We start from the raw sequence: 24,414 nt of genomic DNA, 5'->3' as shown, positions 1-24,414 counted from the left end.
TTTTTGCACTCCACAGTGGTTGTTTATATGTACAATACTCTTGGACATTATAGTTTTGTTATTGGCGTATAGTGGGGCTATTACATTTTGCATAAAATGTCACACTTTGTTTCTTTTACCACAAACACACACACTGGGTGACGGACGGCACGCGGTCGTAATCGGTTACACCTCAGTATGCAAATGAGCATAGCAGCACAGTTAGCGTCTCAGCTAGCGTCACAGTAAACAGGCGGCTCCGGGTTGGCACACAAGGTGGGCTTGGGAGGGGGGAGGCCTCTGCCAGTCCTATGGTTTCATACTGACATATTAAAAACAATATCAAAATAAATTACATAACGTACAAATTACTTTAAAATACAAAAACAAAAGATTTGGCAACTTTTCTTTTTCTTTTTTTCATGTTTGCACTTTGAACACCGTGTGTGTTGAAATGGTCATGAGGACAAGATGTATTTGGTGATATTCCACTGCTCTCTTTCATTTAGCACGTGAGGGCTCCATGGATGGTTGATAGACCTTGTTGGAGAAGGCAGGGGAGACAGGTGTGCGCCTTTCTCATGATGGGATATCAAGATGTCCGAGACTGAATCAGGAAAAAAAAAAAAAGAGTTTTAGCAGGGCCCTGCTTTTTGTTTGTCATAGTCAATAGATTTAGGACAAGTGGTCCATGTTGAGCAGCAAAAAGTTCTGAAGTTCCAGTTTCAGCCTGTTGTTGTGTGTTGGGTTACATATGTACCAGAAAGGACAGTTTCTGAGGTCCTCTTCTCGCAGGCCTCAATTCTCCATGGCCTCGGCACACACCATGCTGCCGTACAGCTGCTGTGGCTCGGGGGTTATCTGCTCCTCTGCCTCGCTGTCTGTGCTGCCTTCACTGTCCAGGCGGGCGGACGGGTGACACGGAACCGGTATGGCTGGGTAAAGGGCGTTGGCAGGGAGCGGGCTGTGGAGAAGGTCGTCGTCCGAACTCAGGTAGTCCCCCTCAGCGGAGGCGGGGCTGGCCAGGCAGAGGTCCTGGTAGTTGGCGCCTGCGTTGGTGAGCCTGGAGCTGGGCGCCCCCGCCTTTTGCCCGCGCATCTGCCTGATCTGGAGGGGAAAAAAAGGGAACCACTGCTTTAGGGCGTGGACGAATCAGGAGCAAAAAGCAAGGTGGAGTACATGCTATGGGGGAAAGAAGTCCTGGGAAACAACTATGGACATTCCTTTGGCGTCAGAACCTCCTTGCACGTGCAAAACACTTTGCATGCGTGCTGACTAATTTTACACACGCACTCAGTCTGTTGACTGTTGTTTCTCTGTGTCTTTCTCTACGCGCACAACGTTTCCATGAGGGACATTATTCAGAATTCTAAAAACTACTGAAACGCTCTCACAAACTGAAATGTTTTTTTCTCACACACACTACTGAAACACTCTCACACAAACAACTAAAATGTCTTCTCTCACACCTACTACTAACGCTCTCACACACACCGCTGAAAAGCTCTCTCACACACCGCTGAAATGCTCTCTCACACACCGCTGAAATGCTCTCTCACACACACCCCTGAAATGCTCTCACACACACCGCTGAAATGCTCTCACACACCGCTGAAATGCTCTCTCACACACCGCTGAAATGCTCTCACACACACCGCTGAAATGCTCTCACACACACCGCTGAAATGCTCTCACACACACCGCTGAAATGCTCTCTCACACACCGCTGAAATGCTCTCTCACACACACCGCTGAAATGCTCTCTCACACACACCGCTGAAATGCTCTCTCACACACACCGCTGAAATGCTCTCTCACACACACCGCTGAAATGCTCTCTCACACACACACCGCTGAAATGCTCTCACTCACACACCGCTGAAATGCTCTCTCACACACACCGCTGAAATGCTCTCACACACACACGCACACGCACACGCACACGCACACGCACACGCACACGCACACGCACACACACAGAGAGAGAGAAAAAGCAGATAAAAATGATCTTAAGAGCAATTTGTTAGATAAAAAGGCAGTTAAAGAGTTAAACAGTTTAAACAGTTAAAAGTTTTAGCAATCCAGACTATTTAAGTTGTTTTTATCCTTCTTTGTGTGGACATTTTTGATTGTCATGTCATGTACGGATGTACTTTGTGGACGCCGTCTCTGCTCCGCATGCTGTAAGTCTTTGCTGTCGTCCAGCATTCTGTTTTTGTTTACTTTGTAGCCAGTTCAGTTTTGCAAAGCCTTCCCTAAGCTTCAACGCCTTTTCTTAGCGGCACTCGCCTTTTGTTTATTTTTGGTTTAAGCTAGAGATACCTTTTTTACCTGCACACTGCCTCCTGCTGTCGTCTGCATATTGTGATCACGACAAACCATGTTCCAGACATCTACAAAGCAATTATTTACCTGCTGCCACCTACTGATATGGAAGAGAATAACACGGTTACTCTGCCGAGCTCTAGACAGCACCGACACTCAACAACGGCACATTTGCGGATTATAATTACTGGTTTGCAAAAAATATTTTTAACCCAAATAAGTGATATTACATAATCTCCCACGGCACACCAGACTCTATCTCACCGCGGCACGCTTTGAAAAACACTGCTCTAGAATGCCCTACCGGCAACAGTTAGAGATGCTATTTCAGTAGAAGCATTCAAGTCCCACCTTAAAACTCATTCATATACTCTAGCTTTTAGATAGATGTGTTTCAGATATCTTGTCGGGAGGGGATACCAGGAGGCCTCGGATAATTCCTCGAGAGGTACCTATTGTGACCCAAATTGGATCACTCTTTCATTCTTAACTGTGGACATCTCTGTAGCTGACCTGACTGAGCCCGGAAGAAGATCTTCCGATGATTATTTGTTGGCCTCCTGATGGACTGGACTCTTGCATTATCCATCAAACAGTTCAATAATTATCCATCCATTGCAGCCGATCACCCTGGAAGGGCTGTCCCAACATCTTCGGTCCATTCTTAAGGTTTCTTATTTTTCTCCACCTGGGGTCTTTTAAATTTTTCCTTGCCCGGATGTGGGTTTGGATAAGAGGATGTCCTTGTGAGTTTGTGAAGCCCTTTGAAACACTTGTGATTGGCTATATAAAATATTTTTTGATTAATTGATTGATGATTTAATGCTAAAGCTAAAAGCACAATCCTGTATTACTGTTAGCTCGCGGCCGGGCACAAGTTAGCCGCGCTACCTAACACTGTTAGAAACATAGCTTGTAGTGTAAGAGACATCTCTTGCTGGTGTTAGCTATGGGCCCAATTCTCCCATGTGCTTAGTGAAAAAAGGTGAGCAATTGCACGGCTTCTGGCTGCGCAGCATTCTTTTAGGAATGAAACATTTCATATCACGGTTATGGTGACCAAAATTATTCCGGTTATCAAAATCTATATAATACATTCCAAACATTTTTTGGGGGGTTGAAATTAAAATAAATATTTTATTTATGATTTCAAAGCAAGTTATACATCACATTGTACACCAGAAAATTGAGATAAGCTTTGAGTGAATCCAGAATGTATGACATTTTCATGTTTTTAGTTGCATTACAGAAAATAAAGGACTTTATCACAATATTCAAATTTTCTGAGACAGTCCTGTATATGTATCTAGTAGACACGGAAGAGTGATTTTATTAAAATATTTATTTTGTCCTGTGTATTTATAATTCCCAAACAAAAATGTGTTATATCCAAAACCACGATTTATTGACGGAATTTTCAGTACATGACTAAAATATTCGATAGCTGCAGCCCTGGTTTGAGGTGAAAGTGAAACAAAATAAAGGCACACTTTTGTAATGTGTCAATGCCTTCCTCACTGTATCAGCAATCTCTGTATGACTCAACTATAAGATGATGGCCTTGAGGGGCTACATTGATCATTTTCTATAGGGTGTGCCGCTTATTCATCGCTCCGAGTTTCACACTACATTTAAAAAAAAAAAAAAAAAAAAAAAACGCTGCTTTGATGAGAAAATTGTGGGGGGGTAGAAAGTAGAGCAGGGAGTGTTTTAGGGCAGGGGAGGGGAGTCTCATTACACCCTCTCGACTAAGGCGATCTTGTCACGCACTGACACTCTCTGAATGAGCAAGATCACATCAGATCTTCAGTTCATGAACCAATAAGTGCTCTGACAAAGCTCCATTTTGATTGACACCATCTGAGAGGTATTCATTCAGCCATACCATTATTGCTGTGCTTCTACTCTGCAAGTGGGATTGTAATGAGAGCTGTTTCTAGTACTTCGGTTATCTTATTAAATATTAGAGATGTACAGTATCATCATTATGACGACAGAATTCCCATTTGAACAACTCTTGTATCGTGCTCACTATATTGTGAGACGAGTTAAATTAAAGTGTGTAACAACGTTAAACAGCCAAACATTTTTTTCAAGTTCCCACTGACTTCAGTGATGAGAACACTTTTAAAAGGGAAGTGAAGGGGTTCTTTTGTTTTGTTTGTGGGTGGAAGTGGTATTTGCTGTGAGGCTGAGGCTGCACGCACATGACTTCTGTGGGGATCTAGCAAGGCAGCAGGGTCGCCGCATAAAGCACATTGCAATGATGGGAACATTAATTATGATTATAGCAATAAAAACATCATTCAACTTTTTGATTTTTGATTTTTTTTAACCATCATCCATTCAGTGTTCAAATAGAATTACAAAAATGTAATGCGTCAATCAACATTTTAATTTAATCAACCACCAGCTACATGCATGCATGTACTTTACAGTAGTAATGGTGCGTAAAACAATACAGAAGCGCCAATGCAATATGACATACAAGGAGAGATACTGTGTCACTTTAAGAAATAAATACGTGACCAATACAATTGCTGTGTCGATTGACTGTGAAGCGGCAAACTGTGTTTATCAGGAAGCGCTTCTTTCGGCTCACGAGTGATGACTCGTAATGTCATCACTACTAAAATTTGGTAGGTGCGACTTAAATACCGGTGCACGCTATAGCCTGGAAATTACGGAATTAAAAAAACATTAAGCCTCCTGACTTCTTCATTTAAAGTAATAATTTGCAGTCTTAAAGTTACTGCAGATGAAATATTTTCAATAATAAGAATACAATAATTTGCAGTCGAAATAAAGCTGGCGATGGATGATGTCCAATTTAGTGGACAGATAATTAATCACGGTTTCCTCAATACTAAAAATGCTGACAATGGTATTATTTGTAGTTGTTGCTTGATGTTCCCATATTATTTATAACTGCAAATGGAAGATAATTCCTCCCCTGCTCTGCAATTCTGTCCACCATCTTGTTTTGGATGTTTTTTGAACTGTTAAAGCTGACCAGACATACTAGTGTCCACCCTAGCAACTCATGCACACCTTTAACATCAAATCTTATGCATATAGGTAAAAACTGCGTTTGAATAGCTGTCCGCTTTAGTGACCACTATCCATGAAAGGGTTAATTTAGTTTAAGAAAGTGTTGAAGTATACTGTAATACAAACCCCGTTTCCATATGAGTTGGGAAATTGTGTTAGATGTAAATATAAACGGAATACATAGATTTGCAAATCATTTTCAACCCATATTTAGTTGAATATGCTACAAAGACAACATATTTGATGTACAAACTGATAAACTTTTTTTTTTTTTGCAAATAATCATTAACTTTAGAATTTGATGCCAGCAACACGTGACAAAGAAGTTGGGAAAGGTGGCAATAAATACTGATAAAGTTGAGGAATGCTCATCAAACACTTATTTGGAACATCCCACAGGTGAACAGGCAAATTGGGAACAGGTGGGTGCCATGATTGGGTATAAAAACAGCTTCCCAAAAAATGCTCAGTCTTTCACAAGAAAGGATGGGGCGAGGTACACCCCTTTGTCCACAACTGCGTAAGCAAATAGTCAAACAGTTTAAGAACAACATTTCTCAAAGTGCAATTGCAAAAATTTAGGGATTTCAACATCTACGGTCCATAATATCATCAAAAGGTTCAGAGAATCTGGAGAAATCACTCCACGTAAGCGGCATGGCCCGAAACCAACATTGAATGACCGTGACCTTCGATCCCTCAGACGACACTGTATCAAAAACCGACATCAATCTCTAAAGGATATCACCAAATGGGCTCAGGAACACTTCAGAAAACCACTGTCACTAAATACAGTTGGTCGCTACATCTGTAAGTGCAAGTTAAAGCTCTACTATGCAAAACGAAAGCCATTTATCAACAACATCCAGAAACGCGGGCTTCACGGTGGCAGAGGGGTTAGTGCATCTGCCTCACAATACGAAGGTCCTGAGTAGTCTTGGGTTCAATCCCGGGCTCGGGATCTTTCTGTGTGGAGTTTGCATGTCCTCCCCGTGACTGCGTGGGTTCCCTCCGGGTACTCCGGCTTCCTCCCACCTCCAAAGACATGCACCTGGGGATAAGTTGATTGGCAACACTAAATTGGCCCTAGTGTGTGGATGTGAGTGTGAATGTTGTCTGTCTATCTGTGTTGGCCCTGCGATGAGGTGGCGACTTGTCCAGGGTGTACCCCGCCTTCTGCCCGATTGTAGCTGAGATAGGCTCCAGCGCCCCCCGCGACCCCAAAGGGAAGAAGCGGTAGAAAATGGATGGATGGATGGATACAGAAACGCCGCCGGCTTCTCTGGGCCCGAGATCATCTAAGATGGACTCATGCAAAGTGGAAAAGTGTTCTGTGGTCTGACGAGTCCACATTTCAAATTGTTTTTGGAAATATTCGACATCGTGTCATCCGGACCAAAGGGGAAGCGAACCATCCAGACTGTTATCGACGCAAAGTTCAAAAGCCAGCATCTGTGATGGTATGGGGGTGCATTAGTGCCCAAGGCATGGGTAACTTACACATCTGTGAAGGCACCATTAATGCTGAAAGGTACATACAGGTTTTGGAACAATATATGCTGCCATCTAAGCGCCGTCTTTTTCATGGACGCCCCTGCTTATTTCAGCAAGACAATGCCAAGCCACATTCAGCACGTGTTACAACAGCGTGGCTTCGTAAAAAAAGAGTGTGGGTACTTTCCTGGCTCGCCTGCAGTCCAGACCTGTCTCCCATCGAAAATGTGTGGCGCATTATGAAGCGTAAAATACGACAGCGGAGACACCCGGACTGTTGAACGACTGAAGCTCTACATAAAACAAAAATGGGAAAGAATTCCACTTTCAAAGCTTCAACAATTAGTTTCCTCAGTTCCCAATCGTTTATTGAGTGTTAAAAGAAAAGGTGATGTAAAACAGTGGTGAACATGCCCTTTCCCAACTACTTTGGCACGTGTTGCAGCCATGAAATTCTAAGTTAATTATTATTTACAAAAAAAAATTAAGTTTATGAGTTTGAACATCAAATATCTTGTCTTTGTAGTGCATTCAATTGAATATGGGTTGAAAAGGATTTGCAAATCATTGTATTCCGTTTATATTTACATCTAACACAATTTCCCAACTCATATGGAAACGGGGTTTGTATAATACAGAGCGAGGTTTTGTGAAAACTGAGAAGAAAAAAACAAATTAGTCACTTATCTGGTGTTGAAATGCAAACAAAAAGATAAACACAATAAATGTACATTTACCGTACTTGGACAGCGAACTTCCGCAGCTAGTGGGTCCTTGACGATGACTTCTGTTTTGTATGATCAGCTGTTTTACTGCCGCGTTACAGACACCAATTGGAAAACCATTAAGGTATGTAAATAAACAATTACAAAATCTTTCTGTCTAAATAGCTCATTTCACAACATATATATCTGCAGCTTATAGTCCGATGCGGCTAATATGTGGAACAATATTTTTTCCTCCAAAATCAAGTGGGTACGGCTTATATACCGCACGGTGCGCTCTATAGTCCGGAAAATACGGTAAAAGTTGTTGGGTGAGAAAAGTATGGCCAGTGGCAAGTGGTCCCATTTGATGTTTGGCCCCACATGCTTGACAGGCCCTTCTATCCAGCTGAGGGAGTTTGCATTTGCAAATGTTTCTAGCAGAAGATGGCAAAAAATCTACCACTGTTAAAACTACCTGTATTTGGTAAAACAAAAACAGGGATGTCCCGATCAAAATTCCGATACGATTTTTTGGCCACAGATGTGACCCGATTTCGTGTTCAGATCCAATACTTTGACAATTGATTATAGAACTGAACATGTTTTTGGGCAAATAACTAAAATAAACATTTTTTAAAAGCTTATCTTATTGTAATTAGAATTTGCTAGTATTGTAATTCAAATGCTCTATTACATGAGTGGCATTGAATGCTACATGGAATGGTTTAACGAAATAAAGTGCCTAGAGCAGAGTAACTAAAGAAAAACTACTATTAGCTCCCATTTAAATCACTTGAGTTTAGCCCTCAAAGCCTTCCTGTATCCAGAAACTCACTTCCCGAGTTTGTAAACCATAACAAAAATGACACCAACATTTTTTTTACTGTAGAAAAAAAAAAAGAAAAAAAAAAAAATATATATATATATATATACATACACACACACACACACACACACACACACACACACACACACACATAGTATGTATACATATAGAGTACATATACACACACATATACCAATATAAAATATATATATTATTCCCCAAAGGGAATACGCGGTAGAAAATGGATGGATGGATGGATTTATAAAAATATATACATACACTTTAGTATCGCACTGATACCATACTAGAATGGTGACTTCTGTCAACACGCCTCTGTGATGTTTCTGGATATAACTAGTAAATGTAAAATACAACTACAAGAAAAATAAGCTGTGATCACCTCTAACACTGCAGCCTGAATAAATGGAGAGAGACAAGGTGTCATGATTCTGGAAGAAAATAAATATGTGCAGAGATATAACAAATAAGGTGGTGAAGCTGCTTCCTGTGTGACTACTGTGTGATTACTTTTTGCCACATTTATGATGACTAAAAAAGAGCATTACTCACCACTTTGCCTCAACCAAAGGTTGAAACATTACATGTGTATGTGTGTGTGTGTTTGTCTAACCTCATTTTTGAGCTCAGTGATCTGGTCCCTGAGCCGGTTGATATACTGTCTGGAGTCAGAGTGGTTCAGCTGGCCCTGGATCAGCCCTGCTTCCTTCTAAAATGCACACACACACAAAGACAATCAATGTTAAATCTGGATTAGGCTTCTGCAGAGTTACTACACTGTCCCCGCCGACAAATTCTGTGTCCACACTCTTGGGGCAGTGTTTTCCGGGTTTCAAATCTGTGAGCAACCACAACTCTTTTTTGGTTTATTTATTAGTTTATTTGTCAGAGACAATGCAGTGCACATTATTACACATATGTATCACAGTCAATGCTATTATATGATTTTCACATTTGTTGCATATATGGTTTGTATCAATTATTTTTCAACCCCAGTCCCCGGTTGTTATAGACCACAGCAAACATAACCCAGCTTGCAAAGATTGTAATAAATCCATTTGAAAAGACAGCCTGACGTTACCTTTAACTTGGACACACATCTATACCTTTGGCCGACCTAAGCCAGTAATTTCCAGGAGATATCTCACCCTCTGAGAAGCCTCCGTTTTACTACTGTTTTCCAATGTTATAAAAATGTGTAGATTAAATATTAATTTTCAACATTTCTGTCAACGAAGATTTGCAGCAGCCTGCGATACAGTCATTTTGATAGTAGGTTTTTATATCTGATATAGACACTGACATCATGTGTTGCTTTAGTTATTAAATTTATAAAGGCTCTTAATGTTTTGTTGCTCCAGACAGATTTTATTTTTTTTTAAATTTTTGGTCCAATATGGCTATTTCAACATTTTGGTTTGCCGACCCCTGATATAGACGCTTGATAGCTTCCTTCGTAGCCACTAAATCGGGATGGGCATCGTTTACATCTGAACTGATACTAGTACCAAATCGGTACTTTAAAAACAGGGCTAGTGCTTATACGGTGCATAAATTGGTATTTAAAAAAATGTAAAGCATGCACATTTTTGTAAATAAAAAAAACAAAACATTAGCTTATTTTTTACTTTTATGAAATTTCGTGATGTTTAGGTTGAACAAACTAGTAATTTAAATACTTTAGTGTTATAAATTAAATAAAGGTGAAACTTTAAAAAATTTAATATTGTGCAAAAGTTGGTTTATTCTAGTAATTACATTTTTAAGGTGAAACTAATAACATGCATTTCAAGATTTTTAAAGACTTATTTTAAGATATTTTTATGATTATGGCTTACAGCTTATGAAAACCTTGAATTGAAAATTTCAGAAAATGTTGGGTTTTCAAAAACTGTAAACCATGATCATCAAAATTATACCAAATAAAAGCTTTACATATTTCATATATGTAATGAGTTTATATTATATATGAGTCTTATATTTGAAGTTTAATTGCTAAAATGTATGGACTTTTACATGATATAAAATTTTTTTGAGTTTCACCTTTACATTCAAAAATAGGAAATAAAACAAACTGTCATAATTATTGTAGCAATACAGAACACAGAGAATGTGCAAAAAAACGACAACATAGTACTTGAACTGTAATGTTTGATGCTCAAAATTCCGGGTGTTCCTAAATGTTTACCGGCACGGTTTGGAAACAATTAAGGTATGTAAATAAACATTTACAAAATCTAATTTCACAACGTATATATATATATATATATGGGGCTTCACGGTGGCAGAGGGATTAGTGCATCTGCCTCACAATACGAAGGTCCTGAGTAGTCTTGGGTTCAATCGGGATCTTTCTGTGTCGAGTTTGCATGTTCTCCCCGTGACTGCGTGGGTTCCCTCCGGGTACTCCGGCTTCCTCCCACTTCCAAAGACATGCACCTGGGGATAAGTTGATTGGCAACACTAAAAATTGGACCTAGTGTGTGAATGTGAGTGTGAATGTTGTCTGTCTATCTGTGTTGGCCCTGCGATGAGGTGGCGACTTGTCCAGGGTGTACCCCGACTTCCGCCCGATTGTAGCTGAGATAGGCTCCAGCGCCCCCCGCGACCCCAATGGGAATAAGCGGTAGAAAATGGATGGATGGATATATATATATATGCTTATAGTCCAGTGCAGCTAAATAAATGTATAGAAAAAAAAAAAATTATTCTCCAAAATTTTGTGTGTGTGGCTTATATACTGGTGCGCTCTACAGAGCGGAAAATACGGTAGGCTTTAAGGTCAAAATGCGCATTCATTGCTACAGAAAATTAAGACAAAACACGCTGACTTGCCTGTATTTCAAGCTCTGCTATCTTCTGCCGGAGCTCAGCAATGGCAGCCATGCTGTCTGCTTCCCTCAGTCGCACCGCCATCACCTCCTCTTTATTCTTTGAAAAAGAACGACGTGAGACTACCACTTTGTACTTTTACTGCCACTCATCCATTCTATTCCATATCAGCCATGCTTCCCCTGTGAATCACATCCTCTCCCACTCATTTTCGTCCTTTCCATCCACACCTTGCAGTCCCATTCGGCCTGCTTCCGTTTCATCTCGTTGAGCTGGGCCTGAACAGCTTTGTTCTGATTAGACAGCATCTGGAGCCGATCCTGAAGGGCGGAACGCTCCTGCTCAAGGCGACCGATCAATTTGCTGTGGATCTGATTCTAGAAAAGAGGAGGTCAAGGCAAAACGGTTAGTTGGTGGGTTTAAATAGCGCTTTTTCAATCTGTTATTGGTTGGGTTGTTCTCAATTATGTGCAACTATGTGCCACTAAAGTATAGGACGCCTCTACACTGCACAAATTGAAATTCGAGCAACGTTTTTGTTCGACCAATTTTTTTATCTTAATTAATTTGTATTAAAATCATGGTTATACTTCTTTAAATAATTTGAAATAATAACCCAATCAAACGAGAAAATGTAACTCTCCAAAATGCCAATGTACTTGTTTTAAGCATTTTGGTCAGTCAAATATATCATAGATTTGAGTACATGTTGCCTTTTTGACATGAATATTAGTTGGAAAAAGACTAATATTATACCAATATTATATTATACTAGTATATATAACTAAGGGTCATCTTAAATTGTACATACAATTTAAATCTCGATTTACGAAGTCCTCATTGTACGAGCTTTTTGCTTTACAAACTACAAATCAAATCAAAATTTCTTTTGGTGTGCGAACGCTCCATCTTCCCATTGCGTGTATCGCGGCGCCGCCATTTTGGGCCTGAAGCACAGCGATTATGGACGGGCTGATCGAATTGTGCTTGTTCAGTCAGAAGAGCAGATTGCTGCTGTTAGCTACTTTGTGTGCTTTTAAGTGACTTTTGCCCCTTTTTACAAGATTATTCTAGTTAGCTCAATATACTCTACGTCCAAAAAAGCAATATGTAGTTTGAAAAATGCAGCCAGTATCCACAGCGTTGTCGACTCTTCCTTCTCCCCACTCTCTTCTGCTGACCACAAAGAAGGGATTCTTAATCATTGTAGCGGACTGGCCGTCAAAGGGGAACTGCACTTTTTTGGAATAGCATTTATCATTTTACAATCTTTATGCAAGACAAGAACACATATGTTCTTGTTTTAATGCAGTCTAACTTGTAAATAAACGTTAGCAAAAGTCAGCTCTCAATGGAGCCAATGGGAGTCGCTCAATTCCAACAATAAAACACTCTAAAAATCTAAGTTTTATGTACACGCTATAAGTACATAACTTAATTCTGACCCTGTTTTCAGATATTTACAGTTTACTCGTTTATCAATGTTCATTTGTGACTTATCACAATTAACCATAACGTGTAATATTGTTGCCCCCTTAATGGTCAAATTTAGCGCGACATTGTAGCTGAGATAGGCTCCAGCGCCCCCCGCGACCCCAAAAGGGAATAAGCGGTAGAAAATGGATGGATGGATGGATGTATTAAACGAGGTTTGATCGCCAGAGTTACTCTCAGACAAATAACACGACCACGAATACAAAAGACATCACAAAGTCAGCACTTTTAATACAAAACAAACCTAATATTTTTATGCACAATATCTACTTAGAAAGGTTTGACCAAGTTTTGTGACGAAGCTTACCCGCTGGGATTTCTACCATTGTTACTGCTTGTCTGGATCAATGTGTCCGACGCTTAAAAGGTCTGTCAGCTAGCTTGTGCTTATTCCTCATTTTATTTCTTTATACCTAGTCCTTTACTTAGGTGTATAAGAATGAAAATGGGCATTACAAAAGTATAACGTCCATTGTGCATTTTACATGTAAAATGTCCATTGTGTATGTTACATGGATAAAATAGATTTTGTGTTAATACACACAGCAAACATTGCACTGATGTTTAACACAATTAAACCTAAGGTGTAACTTTACAGCCATCTGCAAGTAAAATTCAGCGCTACATGTATTTAACCAGTTTTGATCGGCAGAGTTAAACAGCCAAAAACAACACGACCACGAATACAAAAGACGTCACAAAGTCAGCAATTTCAATACATTCATACTTTGTTGGCCAGTCGCTGTTAAAAGTAAGATTTTCTCTTTTCCAATGTTTTTCAGGGTTGATAGAGCCATCTCCTTCTACTCACCCACTGCTGCTTCATTGGGACGCATATGCTACACTGTTTCCCCCCGCGGGGTAGCAGGAGTACTGCATGCATGAGCAACTCTAGTTTGAATGGTTGCATCAATCCTATTTCGGTGATGTTCGGTGGGCTACATTAAAAGCTTTGGCGGGCCGGATGTGTTGAATGGGCCTGCAATATAGTAATGCTGCCTGAGGATGAGCCAATCAGTGGCCTCGTTACTGAACATTGCACTCTGATTGATTTGGTCTCATCCAGTCGTCGATACTACAGTAATATTTTTTTCTTCATTTAGCCAATTTTATGCATGAAAATGCCTTTAGTCCTAAAATACGTGAATTTACAAATTTCAAAACGTGACATAGCGAGGGACGACTAACCTTTTTTGATTTTTTTTTTAGGTTCTACAGTGTTTATGATTAAGAATTTAAACAAAATTGCATCTTAAGTCGCACCATCTGCATTATAAAAGTACACTTTGCGATTCTACAGTATGTCTGACCTGGCTCTCCAGTTGAACAGCTTTCAGTTTGACCTCTCTGAGCTCAGCCTGGGCTTGTGCCTCCCTCAGTCGGATGGTCATCAGCTTGTCTTGCAGCTCATTCATGGCGTTCTTCTTCGGGGATTCCTTCCAGTGGCTGCCGCCGCCTCCAGTACCACCGCCGCGGGACATGTGATGCTGCAAAGACAAGTTCATATATACCCCTGTGCTGCAAATGTGTGGATCATATGAGGTGTGAGTGAGCGTGTGTGTTACCTGCCAGCGCTGATTGAGCTCGGTGACAGAGTCCTGCATCTCTCTAAATGAACGCAGCGTCTCCAGCTCCCGCAGCTTCATCTGTTTCATCTCCTCCTTCATAGCTGCCATGTTGTTTTCATCAGGTAAACAGCTGCTCCTCTGGATTGGGATATGAAAAACATTTTAAAATAAACCGCACAATGAATCGGCAGCATGCTTACAGCTTTATTGGGCCGCAAAAAAAACAAAGCTTAGCTATATGGCTAACGTTCACTAAAACTAGGGCTGTCAAAGTTAACGCGACATTAACGCGTTAACTATAATTTCCTTTAACAGTGATCATTTTTTTGACGCGCGATTAACGTGCACGCGTCCTGTCTGACCCTCCGTGCATTCTGTAGCCTGGAAAAATGTATCTGCATTCACAGTTACCGTTGAGCCACAAGTAGAACAAATAGCAGGCAGATATAGACAGCAAAACGGTACATTATGGAAAGTCCAGATCCATAGCCAAGGCAAGTCATTCTCCCGGCAAGACAAGACTATTTTCATCCACGATCGTCGTGAACCGTCATCACTGCAGCAAATGTCTGCTGGAGCGCTTGCTTTCAGAGAGGTGGAGCTTCACTTCCGTGTTTGGATTTCAGTTTAGTGCATTGATAACATTGATAAAATGTAGATGGTTACTGTAACTGCTCTCGTAAGATGGGATAAAATCTCAGCAGAAAGGAAAGACGGCATGCAGGAAGTCGAGAGTAACTTCATTTTTGGAGACCTTCACGTCATCAAAACGTGTCTAGACATCTCTTCTCAAACCAATCACACACTTGCGGCTTCTCAATAAAAGCGATACGCATCACATCCGGTCTAACTACACTAACCAAAATGAAAAATGTCCTACTTTACGATTATGGTTTGTCAAAAAGGTTTTGTAATGTAATCTGTGATATTTCTACCTAATCTAAAAGCAATCACATCAAATGACAAAATATATTCACGGACATTTTCTGTCAGAATGAAATAAAGTGTATATTCTTTAATAACGTGCTCTGGTTGATAGTCCTCAATTACAGAATGTTTAGCAGGCTGAATATTACAATTTATTTATAAAGAGAGAAAGTTAAGATATTGTCATGCAGCAATATGAAGACCATTAACTTGTACAACATGTAATGTACAGAATATCAGAAGCATTTATTCAGTTAGAAATATCACATTACCAAACATCTTTGACAATCACACAATGATTGTAACAATCCACATTTTGTGTTATTAATGCACAAAACCGCTACCTAAACATGGTGTAGCTCCTCCTCTGAATGCAAGTACTCCTACAGCAGGAATACAAATTCTGTATTCTTACAAAATAGAAAATCTGGCAAGAAACCAACGCACTGCAGGTAAACTTTTCTATTGTCATTAAAAGCATGTTTATGTCCATTTTGTATTGAGCGGTTTAAAAAACTAAAATGTTTAAAAAACATTTCATTAAAGCAAACTAATTGTCCAGTCATAGTATTAAAAACGTGAACTTTATCTGTCACAGGTGCACTTATTAATGATGAAAAATGATATTGATCTGCGATTAATCGCAATTAATTTTAAGTTAATTATGAACAAAATAGTCATCTGCCCTCTGTCACAAAGTGCTAACTTAAAAAGCTAAAACTAGAATCAGGCTAATAAAGCACCTCACATTTGTTTCTAAGATTATAAAAACATAAGTATAAACATATTATTTACACAATAAATTAAATGGTAAATGGGTTACACTTGTATAGCGCTATTTCCACATTCACCCATTCACACACGAATTCGCACACTGATGGCGGGAGCTGCCATGCAAGGCTCTAACCACGACCCATCAGGAGCAAGGGTGAAGTGTCTTGCTCAAGGACACAACGGACGTGACTAGGTTGGTAGAAGCTGGGGATTGAACCAGGAACCCTCAGGTTGCTGGCACGGCCGCTCTCCCAACCGCACCACGCCGTCCGTTTAAATATTTTTAATTCAGTATATTTACACAGTACAAGATTCATTCCTTAAATTACTGTATTTATTTTTTTACCATTTTGTCATGGCGTTAAAATTGTTCCAAAATCGGGTTACAGCTGTGATCAGTATTGTCTCAAACTTGTTGCAAATGTTTTTTTTTTCTTTAAAATCAGTTCTTTTTAAGATGCAAATTAATAATTAATTTGTAGTATCTCTATAATGACTTCTGTTGTAGTTAATTATTTTGATTATTACTCTGCAAAACAGTTCCCACCCCCATTTAAACATGACTGATACTAGTTTTGTGCCAAACAATTAAATATTATACTAAAATTACACCTTTATTGGATCTTAGTGGATTGTGCAGGTCACTTTCAAACTGTGGTAACTGAATTTAGACGTGTAGTTTAGACTTGGCAAGCTCACCTTTTCAAGATCCAGCACCTTGTCTTGCATTTCCTTTAGCGCTCCCTGCAGCTCAGCCTCACGCAGCTTGGACTGTTCCAGTTGCGTCTGCAGACCGCTCACAAACTGCTCTGTGTACTAAAACAAACAGAGCAACACTCTTTGAGACATTGACTGAATCAATAATATTAATATCAACACGTCAGTTAACGCTAAGACAAGACTTCAATCTCATCTGACTACTATGTGTTCTCATCAGAATTAGGCCGCATATGGCAGTAGAACAGCCACTAATATATATTTTACGTGCAATATGACAGGAGGCTGACATCTTTCAATAGACTTTAGACTTCAGACTTCCTTTTTATTGTCATTCAAATTTGAACTTTACAGTACAGATAAGAACAAAATTTCATTGCATTAGCTCATGGTAGTGCAGGATAAAAAAGCAATAAGGTGCAGATATAAATAAATAGATTACTGTACAGATAAATACTGTATATTGCACTTTTGCATATGCATTCACGTTTATGGATGTATGTTATATTGTCTTTATATTCCAGTGAGTTAATCCATTTTGGGGGGGAATTTGAGGGGATAATTATGATGCGTTCAAGAGTCTTACGGCCTGAGGGAAGAAGCTGTTACAGAACCAATACAACAGAGAACTGGAAATGAGCAGCGATGTTGCAACACAATAAGCCTGAATAGCAAAGTAAATCACAATATTTCCATTTACGTTATGTTCGCAAAAGGATTGCGACATACAGCAGTTGCGTATTAACGTCAGTATCTTGTACCCAAAATAATTTCCCTTATTTTTCCAAAAAATGTCTCTTATTTCCAAATACAAATGTTGACAGATATGGCCACAGTGTGCATAATGGACAATTATGCAAACTGGATGACATCAGTGACACCATAAAGACCCATGTGGGTTTGTTCCAAGAGTGGTGATGCATGAAAGGAGGTGTTAAATGTGGTATTTTTTTGCAACAACAGATTAACATTCTGTTCACCTTCTGTTGTTGCAGATCTCTAATGGTGTCCTGCGCCTTCTCCAGGCTCTCGCTGGCTGTGTTGTACTGTTGCCTCACCACCGCCAGTTCACGCTTGATCACGTAGTTCTCCTCCGCTTCCTGCGCCCTGGTCACCTGACCCTGGAATAGGAGGCCAAGAGCAGGATGGGAGTAAGCAGGGAAGTCTGACATTTTAGCGTACAAACTACAGTATGTTACAATGTATAAGTAAAGACACATCATGCTTATGGGAAATTTAGTAGTATGTTTAAAAAAAGTGTGGACCAGGCAGGTCGATTTTTATTGGCCAGTGGTATTTTTTAATTTTTTTATTTTTTTTACAGTGTTTCGTTACAAGACGACACACTAGAAACTACTTGGTTTATCACCTATAAAACAAAGCACTTTCCTTAACCCTCGGACAAGCTTAAGATTGACTATTGACTACACACCCATAAAAGTGTGTTATAACTTTCATAACTTAATTTGATGTTTTATGGCCTTTTTGTCCAAAATAAAAATAAAACACTTAATAATGGGAAAATGCAAAACATGCAATACACGGAAACATATATGGAATACTTGAGGTTGGGTAATTACAGCTTTGAATAGGTCAATAATTCATGACAACATTGATTTTCATACGGTAGACAAGTAGACAAAAATATATTTGTTTACCGTGCCTACTAAGCTACAAGGAGAAATAACTTTAGAAGGAATATATATATATATATATATATATATATATATATATATATATATATATATATATATATATATATAGCCATTTCATATATAACTTCCCAACATAATGTTCATTGCATTTCAGCGGTGTATTGGCAGTATAACTTAGTTACGCTCATCAAAGCTCTGATAATTATGCATAATGGTTTTGGCGCCATCTAGTTGTTAAGGGGTGCAGTTACACCAAAACAATATTATTCGGAGATTCATTTGGTTTTCATGGAAAAAGTAACATACCAGATTACACGGTGTAAAATAATAGTAGTTATAATGGAAGTCCTTGGGGTTGAATGAGAACTTAAAAGAAGATGTGCATACTTTATTTTTATATACTTATTTAACAAAGTTGCAATCAAAAACAACAACAAAAAAACCTCCCTGCCGCTGACTTTTACGGTTTGAGAGTAGCACGTTTTGTTATACGTCACTTTACTGGATTTCTTTTTAACTTGCACGGTATATTTACTACAGCTACCGGTAATATAAATTTCACGAAGGCAACGGTTTCATCATTTGCATTTTTATTATTCCCTATTAGGAAAATGGCCTCACAATTTGCTCGGCCTTGCTGAACAGATTGTGCTGAAATTTGAATTTATTTAGTATGCTTGAAGGTATAAAAACCCTAGAATTTTTACAATAAGAAACATTAATACGTTCTAAAAAGAAGTGGTGGCCTCTTCGAAAGAAAGCAAACAATGACTATTATTGTAAAACATTATTATTATAACACAATGACTATTACTTAGGGCACTTTATTGCCAGTTTTGAAGTAATAACATGCCACATGCAGGATCTCATATTGGACAGTTAACTGTGGATAGACAACGCATGCACTTGCGGTCAACATAACATGTATTTTGATCATGCACGTTGAAGAAAAGGTTTAATAAGGGACAGCAGACAAGAGGAGGTGAAGAACGGTGTTGGTAGATAAAGAGAGGACAGTGCGATCAGCAGGAAGGTGGTTTACCAGGAAGGTACTTTACCTGTATGAGTCTGTCTGCCAGAGCAGCACTCTCCTACAGCGCAATGAAGGGTCGGGACAAGGGGTTGACAAGAGAACACAGATGAAAAAGCGCAACGGGATCCCGGGAATAGACGAGACCACAACGAAAGCCAAAAGAGGAAAAAGGAAGGAAGAAGCGATTCCATTGAAACATACATGTAGAGAAACAACAAAGGCAAAGAAGAAGAAAAGGCAGCAGTGAGATCACTCAGAAAATAGGTGGAAAAAGAAAATACATGAATATAATACTCATAAAATCTCGGATGTGTATGTGTAGAACTACAAAGTACAATTTATCAACACAATAGGTGCAAAATATTAGCAACACCCGTCAGAGTAATGCTGTGCTGTTTCATATAGGGGTGTCCTGATACGTTTCACTTCCGACACCGATGTTGAAGCCGTGAGTATTGCCCGAAACCCAGGGCTGCCCTGTCCTATTGTCAGGACAGACGCCTTGTGTAGGGCCCTGTGAAGAAGTCCATATAATATGTCAATTAATGAATGACAGGAGACTTCATATTAAAAATGTTTAATGCAACGCTATTCCTAGCTGCTCCCTGCTTTGTCACGGACAGGAATATAATGGCAAATTTCCTCATATGGTCTCATTGGCTTCTGTGATGCATAGGATTAGTCCCCAATTTGGAAGGTAGATGTACTAGGTTTCAATCCAGGTCACAGTTTATTTAGGGTCGTTGATAAAATAAATGTATTGTAGATGTTAAATTTGTATTTCGCACACAAAAAATATATTGAACAACGTATTCCCCATTAAATTGTTATAATACAAAACATGCATCAAATTAAACCAAAAAATTATGTGTATAAAAGGTGAAAATATTTTGTAATGGGAGGAGGCCCTAAATAAAATTCTACTTCGGGTCCCAGTTTAGCCTGGAAGTTAGCGTGGAGCTCATGCCACTTTTAACCAGAAATTTAACCAGAGTATATTTATAGCTAGAATTCACTGAAATTAAAGTATTTCTTAATATATATATATATATATATATATATATATATATATATATATATATATATATATATAGTACAGTAATGAAAACACAGTTCTACTAACTGTACTTGTTGCTTACTTTAAAAAAAAAAAAACACTTACCTTTCACTATTTGAGTAGCTTTTGTTCTGCCATTTGAGTACTGGCGAGCGATCTCTGAATCCAGGAACATATCCTTCACGGATTTGCCAGGTGGCCCATAATACTGCGTTGTCGCCGCCTTGTGCTTCTCTGACCGTTCATGAGTGACTATATCCATTTGGCCACCGTGTTATGGGTAATAAATAAACCTATGGATAACGGAGACATATATAATAGTCTCCTTTTCAGGTGAGAGGACACTAAAGGCAGCTCCAATGTGTGTCTATCCCTTTTTCCGGCAAAACTCGAACACCCACTTCCTATTAACAACGTCACTTCTCTATCTCTCCCGGAAGTCCCGCCCCCCAGCCACAGTCATTGGCTAACACCCTGTAGCCAGCCGCTACAGTATTAACGTGCCGGCTGTAATAAACACACGCTGAGAAATAGTTCTGTGCCTGCCTACTTTATGGGTTATAGATAAACCTATGGATAACGGACACATATATAATAGTCTCCTTTTCAGGTGAGAGACAACGCTAAAAGCAGTGCCTTTAAGGCACGCCCCCAATATAGTTGTCCGGCTGGAAATCGGGAGATTTTAAGGGAGAATTGTTGTCCCGGGAGATTTTCGGGAGAGGCACTGAAATTCGGGAGTCTCCCGGAAAATTCAGGAGGGTTGGCAAGTATGCTAGCTTGTGCGCTAAGCTGCTGTGTAGCTGCTAGCTCTTAGTAGCCTATAGTGTACCATGTTTACCTTTTGTAAATGATTTGACTAAAATTGAAGGAAAGACCAACCTTGTGTGCTTATTGGACGCCATTTAGATGTTATCTGGCTAAACACGCTGCAGGACTGCTCCTATCGGAGATTTTAGATGCAAGCTAACCCTAAACTTTTTTTTTTTGCAGATATCGGATCAGGACACCCCTAGTTATAGATCCCTACGATATGCGACTAGAATTGTATTGTGAGGCTGGAGAGTTTATATATCATAGGTAATGTGGTCCAGTGTGTTAATAGCAATACAGATGTGCTACTGTGTCCCCCTCAGGTTTGTGTCTTACCTTCTCTAGGGTCTCAATCCTCTGTTTCAGCAGTCGATTTTCTGTACGCAGCCTCTGAACACACGAGCAGACAGTTACAGAGATGTATGCATACCCGATTAGTCGATCAATTGATTGCCACATTGTTGATTGCGTACTGAAGCGACTGGGGTCAAATGGAGCGCACTACTTGGTTGTAACCAGCAGAGGCGCTGTTGATCTCAACTACTTTGATTATAGCCAGTCACGCTTGTTTTATTCCCAGATGTTTAAATGCTAAACAATTGTCTTGTCTATACCAAAATTTGTTCACTTCTCTTTAAACACACACCTTGATCTCAATTTGTTCCTCCATTTCTTTGTTCTTGATGGTGGTATACTCTTTCTCAAGCCTGGTGAAAACAGATAAGGTTTGAGTGTTTTTGTATCCCATATTTAAATGAAATGATGAAGAGCAATAATTTGGCTCCGTGTTTTGATGCCAGGGGCTAGGGGGTAATGAGGACCCCTTACTTTTTCATTCTCTTGGGGTTGTATTTGATCTGGTAGGCCCTGAGGATCAGCTTGTCTGGGCAGCTGTCAAACTGGTGGGGGATCACCTTCTGGAAATGCTGGAAGACGTGGGCGACATGAGGGATTAGTGATGCCGCAAAGATGCTCCCTCATGTTTAATGCACACCGCACACTTTACAAGGAACATGGAATATTCAATGCTGCTGCAATAGCGCCTGCTTTGCTGTAAGGATGTAAAGAAAATATGTATCTTATTTTGCTTATTGTCGCAAACAATACTTTGACTCACCATTCACGGCATCACCTACTTCCATAAGGACTGAATACATCCAAGCCAAATTATTCCAATCTTGAATGTATTTTCAGTTGAAGTGTATTTGTTCAAAGAGTATTTTTGCAGAAATTGCAAAAAAAAATATTAATAACCAACCTGATCGACATGTTCTATTCGGCTTTGACTACTGCTTTGCACATGTTTAACCCCCAATTCCAACCCTTCATTGCCTCAACGCTTGGCACTCAGCATCAAGGGTTGGAATTGGGTGTTAATTCACCAAATGATTCCCGAGTGCGGCCACCGCTGCTGCTCACTGCTCCCCTCACCTCCCAGGGGGTGAACATGGGGATGGGTCAAATGCGGAGGATAATTTCACCACACCAAGTGTGTGTGACTATCGTTGGGACTTTAACTTAACTTTAAAGTTCTATGTAAAAAAAAAAATCCTTCAAGAATTATTGTTTTGTGTATTATTAATTATGCAACAAGTCAAAACATTTGGGTAATATTGTCTTTATTCCCATTAATATCTCTTATCCTACCAACTTTTGCCATTTTTATGTTAAAAATCATTTATAATACATTTATATGTGTGTAGGCTAACTGTGTAATAATTAGTAACAATCAATGATATAATAGTAGTATTTGTTCATTAATAATTAGGGCTGTCAACGTTAATGCGAGTTAACGAAACATTTCTTTAACTATTCTATTTTTTATCATCACGCATGTGTTCTGTGTGACCGTCAGTCAATGCCGTAGTGGGGGGGAAAGCAGCGGTTTTATAGCTGATGTAGAGCCACAAGTGTGAACGAATAGTGTGCATAAATGAACAAAGAAAAGTGTGTATTGAATGGAAAATTAGCTTCAAAGCCCTGGCTGGTCTCTCTCTCTCGACAAGATCAAAGTTATTTCTATCTACTGTCTATAAGTAGATGCCACTGTACAATGCCACTTCTTAGTTGCTAGCAGCTAAGGTTGCGCTATATAATATATACGATATAAATGATTCACGGTTGGCCGATTATAGAGCTTTTGATACTATTGTTATATTGTAGGGGTGTAACTGTAAATATCACAGTATTTCAGATATAAAGTCTTCACAAAAATGCTGTGACGCGTGATGGTGTCAAACAAAAAACTTGTCTGGCGCTTTAGTGTTGGCCGGGTCTAAAAATAAACTACATCTCCCAAAATCCTCTTCTAAGCGTGGGACCGGCAAGGTGGGGCCGTGGACCGCCGTAAGCAGGAAGTGGAGTATGTTCGTAGCAGATGAGAAAAATGTTTCTTTTTGGACATTTCATCAAAATCTCCCCAGATCTTTTAGCGTTATGTTGCTAACAAACAAACCCTGGTGGAACCATAACCTCTTTGGCAGAGGTAAGAAAGTCTGCATTCTGCAAAGAAAAGCGCACCACTTTTGTCTCAGATTCAGCCGGTGACGCCGCAGCACGCCGAGGGAAATCACCCATAAAAAACTCTACAGAGCAGGAAATAAGAGTAAACTGAAAAACTTCTTGATGAATCTTTAATCCATCCATCCATTTTCCAAAGCTTGTCTCTCTATCGAGCTGCGCTAGGGCGGAGGGCAGCATCCTCGAGAATTCGCCACTTCATAAAACCATCACCCAGAAAATATATTTGAAGCCAGCGAAGCCAAACATCAGTTTGAGAGAAATGTACATTATTATAAAAGGTTGAAAGACACTAAAGTGAAGATTATTATTTTACATTGGATGCTTACATTGTCACTTTAAGACACTCAACTAAGTTTTTTTTTAATATTTGCTTGAAACAGTGGATGTCCCTGCACAAACCTTTGCACTTAATATACAAGTTTGTAGTACAACTAAAACATTTTACCATTATGTTTGTGTTCAATTACAGCAAGTGTGTTTATCCTAAACATTCATTTTACACACTATAACATTTTTAAGTAATTTTTTGTGGTCGGACACACGCACGCACGCACGCACGCACGCACGCACGCACGCACGCACGCACGCACGCACGCACGCACGCACGCACGCACGCACGCA

At 39.5% G+C, this 24,414-nt stretch overlaps 1 protein-coding gene across 3 annotated transcripts in view; it reads right to left on the bottom strand.

Moving 5' to 3' along the window:
- The window catches only part of evi5l (ecotropic viral integration site 5 like), a 73,210-nt gene continuing 48,796 nt past the window's right edge, over positions 1-24,414 (bottom strand). Inside the window, exons 9-21 of one of the 3 annotated variants that reach the window (XM_061983938.1) lie at positions 22,099-22,196; positions 21,917-21,977; positions 21,607-21,660; positions 19,426-19,458; positions 17,693-17,833; positions 16,695-16,811; positions 14,292-14,432; positions 14,037-14,213; positions 11,463-11,609; positions 11,236-11,331; positions 9,014-9,109; positions 740-1,086; positions 1-586 (exon numbers count right to left, since the gene is read on the bottom strand). In XM_061983938.1, coding sequence (XP_061839922.1) covers positions 778-1,086; positions 9,014-9,109; positions 11,236-11,331; positions 11,463-11,609; positions 14,037-14,213; positions 14,292-14,432; positions 16,695-16,811; positions 17,693-17,833; positions 19,426-19,458; positions 21,607-21,660; positions 21,917-21,977; positions 22,099-22,196 — 1,470 coding nt within the window. In that variant the 3' untranslated portion in view covers positions 1-586; positions 740-777. Of the gene's footprint in view, positions 1,087-9,013; positions 9,110-11,235; positions 11,332-11,462; positions 11,610-14,036; positions 14,214-14,291; positions 14,433-16,694; positions 16,812-17,692; positions 17,834-19,425; positions 19,459-21,606; positions 21,661-21,916; positions 21,978-22,098; positions 22,197-24,414 lie in introns of all 3 variants that reach the window. The other 2 variants (XM_061983937.1, XM_061983939.1) reach the window with 2 other exon arrangements.

This window comes from Nerophis lumbriciformis, linkage group LG25 (genome assembly GCF_033978685.3).
Source record: "Nerophis lumbriciformis linkage group LG25, RoL_Nlum_v2.1, whole genome shotgun sequence".
In the NCBI taxonomy this organism is placed as follows: Eukaryota; Metazoa; Chordata; class Actinopteri; order Syngnathiformes; family Syngnathidae; genus Nerophis; species Nerophis lumbriciformis.
Note: the sequence above shows the minus strand (reverse complement) of the source record. Positions and strands in the feature narration are given on the sequence as shown.